This window comes from Nuphar pumila, chromosome 6, assembly GCF_984573655.1.
Source record: "Nuphar pumila chromosome 6, dmNupPumi1.hap1.1, whole genome shotgun sequence".
NCBI classification, from domain to species: Eukaryota; Viridiplantae; Streptophyta; class Magnoliopsida; order Nymphaeales; family Nymphaeaceae; genus Nuphar; species Nuphar pumila.
The window spans coordinates 133,861,971-133,876,760 of NC_143254.1; the positions used below are offsets into that span (position 1 = coordinate 133,861,971).

The following is a 14,790-nucleotide window of genomic DNA, read 5'->3' on the forward strand; positions in this document are numbered from 1 at the left end:
TATTTTTTCAAAAGAATTGGAGATTTTATTTCACTTTGATTGTTAATGCATTACTTAATAACTGGCTGTTGATTTGCTCACGTGTCTTTGTTGCAGGTACACGTTAAGAGGGCTGTCAAAGGAAGGCATGACCAAGAAGTAGCTCTTTCAAGTGAAAATGGCAATAGTTTGCTCTCACTCAAAGGGTTGCGGCCATCCCTTGTTAGGAAAAGCAAGTTAGTTGTTGTAGATTTGGCTGGTTCTGAGCGTATTGACAAGTCAGGTGGGTTCTAAGCTGTAATTGATTTAACTACTTGATTGTGTTTTTTGCTGAAGGTTTCACTTGTTAAATATTTGGTTTTTCTGCTGTGTTAATGCCATAGTTTATGGTTTGAAAACCTTATGGCTCATGACTCAACCCGTTTTGTCCCAACTCAGGATTCAGCTGGGTTAACCCTGTGACTTGGCCGGGTTTTACTAACTATAAAATGGTACTAGAAAATGGCCCCTCCTTACAAGCGGGTTCTACGTGCGTGCACACACACACACACACTCTTTCTCTCCAACATGAAAAATTATTTATAATTTGGTTAACCTTAATAAATGATTAAACTATTGTTAGGGTTAAGATAGAGATAAGGAAAATCCTTTCATATTGAAAGTTACCAACATGAGGACTTTGGAGTTTAGATTAGATTAACCTCTCTCTCTTTCTCTCTCTCTCACTTCCCTATAGGATCCCCATGCAAGTTGTTTCTCTCTCTCTCTCTCACTTCTCTATAGGATCCCCATGCAAGTTGTTTCTTAATCTCTCTCTCATGTCCCTATAGGATCCCATGGAATAGTTTCTCTCTCTCTCTCTTGGTAGTCTAATATTCTCATGCATATGATTTTCCTAAAAACTCTTTCTTTCTCTAACGTCCCTATAGGATCCCCATGTAAGCAGTTTCCTAATCCCTCTCTCTCATGTTCCTATAGGATACATGTAAGTAGTTTCCTAATTTCTCCCTGTTTCTTTCTCTCCTAATTTCTCCCTGTTTCTTTCTCTAGGATCCCCATGCAAGCAGTTTCCTAATCTCTCTCTCTTTCTCTCATGTCCCTATAGGTTCCCACTTGAGTAGTTTCCTATTTTTTCTCTCTCTTGTGTGTGACGGGGGTATTATGATAATGTTTTAGCAATTTTTAAAAAGATGTTTAAACCTAGCTTAGCCTATGTGTCATTTTAAAAAAGTTTATAAAGCAGGTATTTTTGTGCATCATTGGCCCTCATTGCTCCTTTATAAGTAGTATAGATGATATATTATATAAATGGAGTTATTTATATGCAATGGAAAAAATATGTATGGCATCAAAATATTAACATATATGTAACAGTTAGATAGCATTTACTTATATAACCAATATCTGACATAAAAAGATATGAATTGTAGAAAGTAAATTCATCATTTTCATGATTCACCAAAATAGAATATCAAGCATTAGAACCAACTAAATTTTATGATGTATAGACTACCTCAACAAATAACTGTCATAAAAAAAGCCTTAGTTGGAAAATTGTGATATTGCTATTGTAATCATGATTTTCAATTTAAAGAAATTTATAAAAATCTGAAATTGTAAATAATAGTAATTAGAATAGCTGAGATACTATATTTTAATGAAAGCTGAGTTGAGAATTGGTTGACATAAAACTTAAACAAGCAAAACTTTGCTTCTTTCATCGTAATTCCTATATATGATGTTAATCATTCCCATATATGATCTTAATCATGTGTAGTTAAAACCCTAAAAATGGAAAATGTGAAGGTAGATATACGGTGACTGAGCGGATTGGGTTGTCTTAGTAGAAGGGTTGATTCGATTGACTAAGACTGGGTCACATGGTCAACCTACCAGGTTTTTAAACTATCATTAATTTTATAAAGATCTGGTGCATTTTTGAAATTCTTCTAATATGAAAAGAATCTGGGTTATGTTTGTCTATGATGGAACATTTTATATGGAAATTAGTACATTCTAAAAAGGCTGCCTGGTTTTTGAAAAACAATAAAGAAAACAAAAAAGAAGGTTGCGACTGAGGGTATATGGAGATTAAGATATCTCGGCCAACTTGCTACAGTTGGCGTGTGTACTTACTTCTTTGCTGTTAGTGGTGTAAATAGGTCGGACTTGGTTCAGGTCTGGTCATTACTGAATCTGACTTAATTAGGTCTTGCCTAACCATATGTGCATTCGGATGGGAAAAGGTAATGCTGTATTCGGGTCCACTTACCTAATTGGGCATGTGTTATATGTAATGAGGTTGGATTATTTGTTGGTTCGGATGCAAAGTTGCATATGAATCTGAATCTGATTACTAATCAGATGGTAAACCCGATCTGTTGACAACCCTGTTTGTTGTCAACAGAATCCCATCAAACCGTAGCATATGGATTTTGCTATTGCTGAATCTCTCTCTCCTCTCTCTCTCTGTGTGTGTGTGTGTGTGTGTGTGTGTGTGTGTGTGTGTGTGTGTGTGTGTGTGTGTGTTTGTGTGTGTGTGTGTGTGACTGAGATGCGGGCCCAGATTTCCAGTGAACAAAAATATAATGATTTTCTTATCATAATAGTTGATCTATTTGTATAATTTTGAATCATAAAAAGAAAAAGAAGAAAAAAACTCCTAGGGAATTATCTGGTGTGTGACTCCAAAGATTTTTGATGAAATGTGGTAATTCACATGTGATGCAAGAGTACCTTATATGAGCTATTACAGGTTTCAGCTTGAAATACCTTCACACAACTTAGTGGTTTGCTCTGCTTCTTTCACCTTCCCTTTGTGCACTCCCACAAACCTAGTGCTGCCCTGCCCTGTCATATCTTGATGAAAGAATACTCCCTTAAATTGATGCTTCTACTGGGCATTTTGATCAAGGATATCATCATTGTAGAGCCTAGTGTGAGTTGTGACTATTAACCTATTTATTTTCTGCATGAGTTTAATGCTATCCATTTGCTAACAGTATCTTGGACCTTAAGTGCATTCCCTTCTCTTTCTTTCCATCCTGTCCTTTTTGGCCTTTATTCATTTTGTGCTTGTTGGATGGGTTGTGGAGACCTTCAAATAACATCTTTATTTTTGGTTGTGTGTTATTTTCTCTGTTGCAGCTGTGATTTTTTAAAATGTTTGCCTGCTTATGAAGTCAGGATATTTGCTTCCACTTCTACAGTTTTTGTTAATTTGGCCCCCAAGTCACTACAATCTCTCAGTTAATTCCTCAGCTGCCCCTTTGGTGTCGCACACGTGGCAGAACTACAAAATTTGCTTAGATTTTCACATTTTTCTGTTTTAGTGTGTGTTCTCCCAGATTAGATTTAGGCTCTGATTCATCATTGACATTAACAGCCACGACACTGCAGGCAATCTAAACGACCTCCTATCCATATTCTATGTGCTGTGGCTAAATCACTTCTCTAACTTCTTTTTATTTCTAGTGAGCTGTCTTCTTTCATTATTTACTGTTGTTCTCTTGTTTTGCTTACTATTGAAGTAGTGAAGCGTGTGAAATATAATATAATTCTCATTCTCTTACAATGCTAATATTAAGCTCTTCAATTTCCTTTACCTACATATACTGGTAAGTTAACCAAATCGCTTGCTACTAAAACTTTCCTGATATTGGATAAATTTCAGCTTATATTGCGACTAAGGACGTAAATATGCTTATTTTGTCCTATCTTATGGTTATCTTACCTCTGTGATGTTTCGTTGGCCGTGTTGGACCCTTCTATGATCGCTATCTTAAGGCGTGGGAAGCTGGCCCAGTTTGTGTTAGCAGTTAGCACTTATTTTGCAGGCATTATTAGTAAATAAATCAGGTCCTGGAAGATCTATGCCTTCCTTCAACCGAGTCCTCCTGCAGTCCTACTTGATTACATGCTTCCTAATTGGTTTGTCCCTAAGCATGGTGGTGAAGACTGTTTTTAATGTTCTTGACAGGAAGCGAGGGGCATAACCTGGAAGAGGCAAAGTCGATTAATCTTTCCTTGAGTGCCTTGGGAAAGTGCATTAATGCACTTGCAGAGAATAGTCCCCATGTTCCTGTCCGAGATTCAAAATTAACAAGGCTTCTTCGTGATTCCTTTGGAGGTTGGATATCTTTGGCTTCCGAATCTTCATTTACTTGCAGCAAGTTAGATTGTTTGAGTTCACAGTTACATAAACATTACATTGAGTTACATGCTTGGTTGAAACATCCTGCTATGATGTAATTTGTATTTAGTGTAAAAACATCCTGCTATCATGTAATTTCATGGATTGGGAGTTTTCATTTATATATCAGTTGATTACTCACTTCAAAGAAGCCTTTGAAAACTATACAGCAATTTTTTACTGTAATTTGTGCTTTTCAATGAAAAAAGATCATTGTTCGCAAGTTTCATAATACAATCATGTTATTCTTGTTTAGGATCAATCCTGTCTGCAAATTGATCTGTCTGATCTTTTGTTACTCGGCAATTTGTTGAAATGGTTCAGGTACTGCGAGAACTTCCTTGGTTATAACTATAGGTCCATCACCACGACATCGAGGAGAGACTGCAAGTACTATAATGTTTGGCCAAAGAGTAAGTTTCTTTTATTCTGTCACTATGCAGTTTCTACAATCTGCTCAGACATAATGTTAGTTTAACTGCATGCTACTTACTGTTGGCTAGTATATATTCCACTTCTTAAAATTAAGCTTTTGTTGTTTAACAATTCCTGATATCTTAGTGCTTTCTAAGCATCTTGTGGTTGTTTTGAATCAATTTCCGACATCTTCTCTCTAAGCATCTTGTGGTTCTTTTTGAATCATTTTTTTTTAGGCTGATATATTATAAGACCATGGTTCTTAATGGTCAAATATTATTCAATTTAAATAAGCTTGTAGGAATTCCAAGGTAATTGTTTTCCAGAGAATTTAGATAAGCGTCTAGAAAGATGTCTAAATTGGTGCAGTCTTAAATTTCTCAAAACATTCAGCAGAGCAGTTTATTGATTTGCTTGTTTGATGGTATTTTGGCCTAGAGTTTTGTTTGCTTAGTAGTCCTAGGATCATTCGGAAACTAACATTGGTGTCTGAACTGGGATTAGGTAGCCTGTGTCTAGCTTTCATCATTAGGATCACTGCTTACTCACCGCACTGAAGTGGCCATTTTCTTCATACTTCATAGGCAGCTGCCATTTTGTTAATGTGAACAGTTGCATAAGCTGTAAGCAGGCACTTAGATAGGTGTATCAGGTAACTAGGTGATATTTGCATACTATATGCGGATGACTAGATTTTTCCTCTTGTTGAAACTTATAAAAACTATGACATATTTGCTTCTTCAAATACTGCAAGAAGGTTGTGCATTTCAAATTGCTTTTGTAAATGAAGATGAATAGCTTTTGTTCAAAGTTTGAACATGCATGGCAGGTGTGGTATGCTTTTTTAGGAGACTAGACCCAGTCATTAACAGGAAGTTTTGTGAAGGCCAACGAATGCATCCTTCATCAACCACACTGATTTAAAGGGACTTCAATAAGTTTAAGATATGAGTAATTGTGCCACATCACTTATAAAGAAGATGGGAGGAGGAACGGTTCCAGGAAAGATTACAAGTGCCTGATTTGGCTGGTCATGTTGGTTCTAAGCTAGATTAGCATTCATTCCTCAAAATACTGGCTAATATTCTTAGGTGCCTTTTTTGATTATCCTGCAAAGTTTTGTGGTCTTTTCTAGCTGCAGTAGGCATATAACCAATCATGACGAGGGCCATTATAGCTTTGGTAAAATGACATGCCAAATCTTTTTTGTGGATAGTTTCAAGGCTGCAGTTATTTCGGTTATTCTCCTAGATTTTCTTTTAGAAGGCTTTATTACTTTATATCAAACTGAGAAATACTTGTACATGTTTTTGATCTTAAGAATCATCGGCCTCTTTAGTTTTGTAAACATATTCGGGTATAATCATGTTATTTGTAAGAGTTCAATGTTAAGCTGGTTATGGTTAGCAAACTTGATAATGGCTTGTTACTTTGTTGTTTTGTGTGTGAATAAAGTTGCTTGTACTTATGTTTGGGTTCCTTTGTCATTTGCTTCTCCTTATGTTTGTTTTTATGTGCATCGGCTTGATGCCTCTTGGTGATCCTTATTAGATGGGTTTTTGATGATGTTTGGGTCTGAAAATTGGTGTCCCTAGAAAATGCTGATCTTGAAAATGCAATTTTCTCAATATTGGAATATGGTGGTCATACTCTTAGTGGCAGTCATGGTACTATAGATGTCAAATTCCAGGCCTTCACCTAGTTCTTGAAGGCGAGTACTCTATTTTCCAAACATGAACTTCTACATGTTGAAAGGGTTGACTTTTTTTTTCCCTTGGTGTCTCTACCATTGTTAACATGAATTTCCTATGCAGTTGTTTGTTGAATGACACATTTTCGTGAGATGAACATCTTATATGTTTCATATTTTTCTGAATATTATGTGTTGTTGTAGGCAATGAAAGTAGAGAACATGTTGAAGCTAAAAGAAGAATTTGATTACAAGAGTATGTGCAGAAGGCTGGAGATACAATTGGACAAAATAATTGCAGAACATGAGAGACAGCAAAAGGCGTTTGAAGATGAGGTGGAAAGAGTAACTATTGAGGCGCAAAATCATATTGCTGAGATTGAAAGCGAATATGCACATGCCTTGGAGGTTAGCTCTCTCTATGCTTCTAATTTTCTTAATGCAATGACATTAGGATATCTTGCTTTTACTTGAGATTGACTGTGAATGTAGACCACATAACGATCATGGATCCCAGAGGTAATTCTGTTTCTGAATAGTGTTGTCTATGTGAGATAAAGTGTTATTTTTCTTTAGAAACAAAGTTCTGCATATTCACATCCTTCACATGTATTTATTTGACATATATTACAGTTTCTGTGTCATTTTCCTATGGCCTTGTCAAATTTGAATGCAAGCTACAGTGGCAGCATAAAAGATAAAGTTTGAGCATCCAATTGTTGCTTATGCACTTAATTCCAACAGGATCTTTCTGGTCTTACTATGCTTTATAGTTTCCAATACGATCTTTCCAGTATGTTTACAATGGATATCCTAACAGATCCTGTATCATGGTGCTTAAATATTCATATGACACTGCAAGATCGTTTAGCCATCACCTCATCATCTATCTTCCCATTAGGTTTACCCTCCATGTATTGTTTTCATTCTGCAGACTTTCAACCTCTTTGTTTTTGTTTTTGTTTTTGTTTTTTCTTCATGTATCTTTTTCATTTGCCTCCTCTTTTTTGATTGTTAAAACTTAAAACAATGTTGTCTATGAACATATACATTGTTGGAGACCCTCTTGTAGGAAAGCTATCAAAGGATAAATGACGTGTGGGAGCCAAAATGTTCAATAGCACCTGGACCTGCAATTTTAACTTTACAAACTCCTGCATAATCTATTCTTAAAAATAGAAGGTTTCAACAAGGAGTTTTTTACTATTCAACATGTGATTTAAGATCAAGGATTTGGTGGTGAAATGCCATTATTTAACCATCAAACATCGTGTTCAATTATCCTTTTGTGGCAATAAAATAAAGGAAAAACCTAAATGCAAATCATTGATTTCCCTGTAAATTGGTTGTTCAGTGTCTATGTACCTTGTTGAGGGGCTGTAGAAGGTTGATAAAATTTTGCTGCTTGTTGGTTGATATCATATTTGACCTAGAATGATGCATTTTTCCTTTTTATTTTGCAGAGTGAGAAGCTAAAGTTTCAAAAAGAGTACCTAGAAGCCATAAGGAAGCTTGAGGAACAATGCATGAAGAATCAACAAAAGTTGGCCGATGAACGAGTGAGCAAGGTTTGAATGAGTAACTTATTGTTCTATTCTGTTGTTTCACTTGTTGTGATGGATAAACTTATTTTGGATATTGTGGATGTGTTATGCTTAAGCTTCATGATTGTCTTTCTTTTTTTGCTGGACATTATACTGGTGCTTTTGATATTTTCCATACACTCAGGTCACATTTCTATACCTCATCAAATTTTTATTCTCAATTTATGATTCATGTCCAATTTTATGGGATACTTTTGGTGTTTCTCTGTATGTGGAGATTCAATTGCATTTTTTTATTTGTCCTTGTCATTAGTAAATAACAAATAATTGCCCTCATTTGTAAAGCTTATTGTTATCAAGCAAAAGAGAACTCCAAGACCTATATCTGACTACCTATGTCACATGGGTGCGGGTGCGGGTGCGGGTGCGGGTACGGGTACGGGTACGGGTACGAGGATGCGGCACTTCCAAAAAACCCGGGTGCGGGGGCGCGGTAGGGGCAAAAATGTAAAATATATATATATATATATATAATTTTGAAGTTTTAACAGTTTAACAGTTAACATTTTCATAATATCATTCATCATGCATGCAATATATCAACCTAAATATCAAATTATCAATCAAATAAGTAAAACAATTACATAAATCAACCTAAATATCAATCAAATAAGTAAAGCATAAAAGAACTGAATTACATACCAAAGTATATCCTGATGAAGTAATGAATGTTAATAATTTTCTTCTTCATCATCAAATGCATCATTAGAAGGAATACTGGGCTCAGCTAAATCCATTTTGTTATGTTGAAATCATGTTTTCCCTCGAAGTCACACTCTTCTGGGTTTACATCCCAAAATTTGGATGTTCCTTGTCTGCGTTACAAACCCAATTTGAAAATGTTAAATACAATACAAGTATATTTAAATGAAAACTAATAAATAATCAAATAACTAAGAGAGCAAATTAGTACCTGTATTCATCATTGCTTCACGAAAGTAATCGAAGATTTGAATGAACATATACTAAATCCTCTGCACGTTTGCTGGTGAGTTTGTTTCTCTTCATGTTGTGGATTTGAGAATGTATGCTTCAATTTCTTTCACAACAAGATGAACTAGCATACTGCAATAGCAATCTTAATGCAAGACGTTGGAGAAAAGGTGTTTCTGATCCAAATGTTGACCACCATGTGATAAGATCTATATTATCTTCTTATCTCGCGAATAATGCCGGTCCATATAATCTCGAAGATGAAAAATTTTCAAACTCTTGTGTGACTTGATGTAGAAGATATGCTTCTGAAAAGTCTTGTCATACAAATATTTCTATGTCTTGATAGCTCTGAGTCTAAATTTGGAGGGACACGACCAATACCACCAGCCCGCCACTTATTTGCATAATATTTTGGATTAAGAGAATGTGCCATGCAATGCAAATGAGTATTGCTCTTATCCCATCTTCTGATTAAAATTGAATGAATATGATTAAAAAAATCTGAATCATCCAATGCAGGATTTTTTTCTTCATGCTTGAAAACTATAACTTGTATTTTTTCAATCATATTATCCCACATTTCATAAACTCTGTGAAGCATGGGCTCATCCTTATCAACTTCTCTTAACATTTCTCAAATAGGTTGCGTAAATTGAAGGAAGTATACCACTCTGTCCCAAAACTCATCATCAAGAATGAATTTTTTAATTTCTTGAGCCTTGATATCATCATTAGCACGATAAAATGTCCAATTTTCATCAGTCACCATGTTAATCAAAGCATTCTTCACTCTTTTAATCCTCTTCATTATCACAATGATGGACGCAAAACGTGTTTCAACAACCTTCAACTATTTCAAATCAGAATGCCTATTAAATATAACATTAGCACGACGGTGGTTAACAACAAAATTTCTAATGCTTTTGACATTTCTTTCTAAATCTTCAATCCATGAACATAAAGCATATGCTTGTGAATTTTCTTCTTTGGGGGTTGTAGATGCTCTTTAGGGTTAAATTTAAGCCGTGTGCTACACAGGAAGTCCAAAAAATATGAGGGTACTCACTCTCCAATCTCAACGTTGCACTTTTACAAACTAGAGCGTTGTCTGTAATGATTTGTACCACTTTCTGATCACCCAATTCTTTTATCATTTCTATAAACAATCCCTTCAAATACTCTGCATTTTTATATTCCCCAGATGTATCAAATGCTTTCAAGAATATTGGGCCACTAAGCGAACAAACAATGAAATTGATTAATGGACGCCTTTGAATATCTGTTCATCCATCAGACACAATAGCAACTCCATTTTGCTCTCATGAATATTTTTTAATCTCCAGCAACCTCTCCACATTTGCCCTCTCTTCTGCAAGAAGTGTGATTCATATTTTTCTGAACTTGGAGGCACATAACCACTCAAATTACAATTTGCCAAGGATGTTACTAAATCCTTTCAATAAGGATTTCTAGCCGCATTAAATGGGAGTGAACCAGAATAAAAATACCTCCCAACTTTTCTATCAAATTCTTCTATTCCATATGTATTGAATGTTGATTGTATCGTTCCTCTACCTCCTACATTGACTTTTTTTTTTCAGCATCTTCTTGGTGGCTTGCAAGTGGCACACTAACTGCACAAAAATCGGCCATTGCCTTTCTCTTCTCATATTCTTCTTGTATTTTCTTGTATTGTCTTCGCATTGCCTCATCAACTTTTCTGCAAGTTGAAATGCCATGTCATGGTATCTTCAACAAATGAGCCTTCACTCTTGTGTAAGACCCAACAAAATCTCTTTCGCAGAGCTTGCATCGAAATCTCTTGTTTCCACCACCTCCTTCTCCAGGTTTTGCAAGTTTATCTACATGTACCCATAGTGGCCCCACATCATCAATCTCACTGCAACTATCAGCAAAACTAGCAGCATAACTCACATGTTGGGATGATGATGATGCAAGTCCTTTCCCTTTATCCATCATTTTTATCCTAAAAACACAAAAAAAAAATACATTTAAATTTTCAAATCAATTATACTCGACCCCCTCCCCCTATCGAAAACACAGGGAGAAGGGGGGGCTCAGCCCCTCCCCTGCCGACCCAACAAGAGAGCGAGAGGGGGGGGGGTGGTCTCGGCCCCTCCCCTGAAATCAAAGGGAGTAGGGTGGGGGTCTCGGCCCCTCTCCTGCCAAAAACAGGGAGGGGCTCAGCCCCTTCTCTACCGAAAACAGAGGGAGCAGGGGGTGCTCAGCCCCTCCCCTGTCGACCCAACAAGAGAGCGAGAGGGGGGAGGGGCTTGACCCTTCCCCTGCCGACGCAAAAAAAGAGCGAGAGGGGGGGGGGGGGCTCGACCCTTCCCCTGCCGACCCAAATAGAGAGCGAGAGGGGGGGGGGGGGGGGGCTCGACCCTTCCCCTGCCGACCCAAATAGAGAGCGAGAGGGGGGGATCGGCCCCTCCCGTGCCGAAAACAGAGGGAGCAGTCGGGGCTCAGCCCTTCCCCTGCCGACCCAACAAGAGAGCGAGAGGGGGGGGGGGGGGGGCTCGGCCCCTCACCTGTTGAAAACAGAGGGAGCGAGAGGGGGGGGGCTCGACCCCTCCCCTGCTGACCCAACAAGAGAGCGAGAGGGTGAGGGGGGGGGGCTCGGCCCCTCCCCTGTCGACACAAGAAGAGAGCGAGAGAGGGTACGTACCTGCGAAATGAGAGGAGGAGCCTGGAAGGTGGAGCTGGGGCATTAGTAGGAGAGAGCTCGAGCTCGAGCTCAGGAGGAGAGGAGAGATTAGGGGCAATTTTTTTTTGCCCGAATCCTCCTTTTCATTGGGGATTTTTTTTAACGCCAAAAAGTGAACAAAAATGACCCTGGGTGCGTTGACTGCTGTTAAGACATATGTAATAATACATCTATATATATATATATAAATATAGATGTATTCACCATAATACCTGATAGGGGTATTATGGTCTTTTCACAAGTACCCAATAGGAGTACTTGTTTTATTTCTTTTATTTTCCTATTTTTTATTTTTGTTTTTTTTATTTTTCTAAAATGTATTTTGGGATACCAAAAGGGGCCCCACAATGGAGTCATTGGGGCCCCCAACAGTCACAATTGTGACCGTTGGGGGCTCCCAACGACTCTATTGGGAGCCCCCTTTGGTCTCACTTTTCTTAAAATAGGGGGAACCCCCCTTGTATTTTGTATTGCTTTAGAGAGCTCCTCTCCAATAAAAGAGATATTCTTTTTATGTGTGTAGCCTTATTATAAGGCCCTTCGTATATCCCTTGGTGGATTTCCTCTCTTATGCTTGTTTCATTTGTCCGTGTTGGACATAGTGAATGCTTTGGCATTCTTGAATTCTTCCGCATACTTCATTACATGGTATCAGAGCCATGCGATCTTCTAAGGTAAAATCGTGTCTCTCTCTACGTCCTTTCTTTTTCACATCTTCATTTTGTAGCAATGGAAGTCAAGATCGATCTATCATTCAAGCTCAATGGGAAAAATTACATGATGTGGGCATCCGCAATGGAGAATAATCTCAAAGGCAAGAAGCTTTGGGGTTATGTAATGGGAACCATTCCGGAACCCCAACTTAAGCTCACAAAGATGGAAGAAAATCAAGAGAAAGCACTTGAAGGTGATGCTCGTCTCAAGGCCATAGAAGATTATCATCACCAAATGGAAGATTGGGAGAGCAACCATGCAAAAATCCTAGCATGGATTATGAATAATGTCGAACTTAAGGTATGTGCAAATATTGCAAAATTTCGCCGGGCAAATGAAGCTTGGTTTTTTATGAAGGGTATGTTTACCCAAAAAGATCTTGCAAGAGCTTATTTTTTGCAAGAAAAAGTGAGAACCACAAAACAAGGCGACATGAGCATACAAGACTATTATAGTGCTCTAAATCCTTTGTGGGATGAATTGGCTCTTTTAGAGCCTAAATGGGTGGCTATGGAGGATGTGAAACTAAGACAAAAACAAATGGAACAAGATAGATTGTTTCAATTTTTATTTGGGCTTCGTCCCGAATTTGAACAAGTTAGATCCTCACTTCTCCATAGATCTAAGTTTCCTCCTTTAGAAGAGGCTATTGCCGAGATTACTCAAGAAGAGACTAGGCATAGCATGGGTAAAAGCATAGATGAAGTTCTTGCCGTATCTAAACCTGGCAATCATGTTAAAACATACAAACCACCTCATTTTGGTAAGCAAGGGAGTGGTGGAAGAAAAATGATTATATGTCATCATTGTTATGAGCCGGGACATATTAAACCCGTTTTCCCAAAGCTAAATGGGACATTCAAGCCAAAGGTGACTTCCGTTGAGGAATCATCCACCAAAGAAGATGACGACAAGAATGGGGATCTCAAAGATACTCTTGGTCAAATCTCCTTGGCTCTCCAACAAATTCTAAAGGCTACTTCTTCCACTTCCGGTGCTGCCATTGCCTCATCATCACCTCCCGGTACGTACTCTTGGATTTTAGATTCCGGAGCCTCTTTTCACATGACTCCTCATGAAAATGCATTAACCAACGTGCACACCAATTCAAAAATATCTTGTGTCTCTACGGCCGATGAAACTTTTCTCAAAATAAATGGTATTGGAACTCTTGATTCTAAAAATGTTAAAAATTTTCTTGTTCCAAAAGTTAGAATAGTTCCTAAATTAAATCTTAACCTCTTTTCCGTTTCTCAAATAGCCGACCATGGATGTAAAATATCTTTCTCATCCCAAGGGTGCTTTGTGCAGGATCTCCGGTCCGGGAAGCGGATTGGGAAAGGCCATAGGAAGGGAGATCTTTATTTTATGGATAACTTAATGCTTCCAAATACCTCATTTTGTACTTATGTCCAAGACAAAAATATTGAAACTTGGCATAAAAGGCTTGAACATCCAAGTTACTCTAAAATGTATCTTTTTCCTTTTGGAAACAAGTTTTGTAAAGAAAAAGATATCAATTGCAAAGATTGCATTTTTGGAAAAATGAAGTCTATTCCTTTTCCTATTAGAACCTTTGTGACAACAAGACCTTTTGAATTGGTGCATTCCGATGTATGGGGACCATCTCCAGTTCTATCCAAAGGTGGTTATTCATATTATGTTACCTTTATTGATGATTATACTAGATATGTATGGATTTACTTTCTTAACCTTAAATCGGAAGTTTTTAACTTCTTCAAAGAATTTCATGCAAAAGTTCAAAATCAATTTCAAAGTCAAATATCCATTCTTAGATCCGATTCGGGTGGAGAATACTTATCAAATGAGTTTCAATCATATTTAAAACAACATGGCATTTGTTATCAAAAATCTTGTCCAAGAACTCCTCAATAAAACGGCCTAGCGGAAAGAAAACATAGACATATTTTAGAAACCACTAGAGCTTTACTCATTTCTAAAAATATTCCTAAAAGTTTTTGGGCCGAAGCCGTGTTAACCTCCACCTATTTAATCAATAGAATGCCATCTTCAAAATTGAACAATATCTTTCCTTATGAAAAACTTTTCAATATGACACCCGACTACAATCGTCTTCGTATTTTTGGGTGTAAATGCTTTGTTCTTTTACATAAAAGAGACAAATTGTCACATAAGGCAATAGAATGCGTATTTTTAGGATATGGTGAAAATCAAAAGGGCTATAGATGCTTTGACTATTAAAACAATAAGTTATTTGTCTCCAAAGATGTGACCTTTTTAGAAGATGAAAATGGATTTGAAATATTGGAAAAACCAAATGAAATTGATTATATGTTTATCAATGATCTTTTGGAAGATTCAAATGATGACTCTTTGAGTCATCCAGAATTTTTAGAAAATACTCATGATTCTCATGATAATGATGTATCACCAAGTAATGGTGACAATCACCAAGTATACACTCGGCGTGAGGAAGCACAACCTATTAGTGCTTTAGAAAAATTCTTGCGGCTTAATGAACCCCTAGAAGAAACCTCCCTTAGGCGAT

The 14,790-nt window shown here is 37.3% G+C and overlaps 1 protein-coding gene across 3 annotated transcripts in view; it reads left to right on the forward strand.

Moving 5' to 3' along the window:
• LOC149836349 (kinesin-like protein KIN-UB) overlaps positions 1-14,790 on the forward strand; it is a 95,901-nt gene that overhangs the window by 44,476 nt on the left and 36,635 nt on the right. For all 3 annotated transcript variants that reach the window (XM_090009153.1, XM_090009152.1, XM_090009154.1), the window contains exons 6-10: positions 97-262; positions 3,959-4,108; positions 4,496-4,584; positions 6,483-6,686; positions 7,742-7,846. In XM_090009153.1, coding sequence (XP_089865279.1) covers positions 97-262; positions 3,959-4,108; positions 4,496-4,584; positions 6,483-6,686; positions 7,742-7,846 — 714 coding nt within the window. The remainder of the gene's footprint in view (positions 1-96; positions 263-3,958; positions 4,109-4,495; positions 4,585-6,482; positions 6,687-7,741; positions 7,847-14,790) is intronic.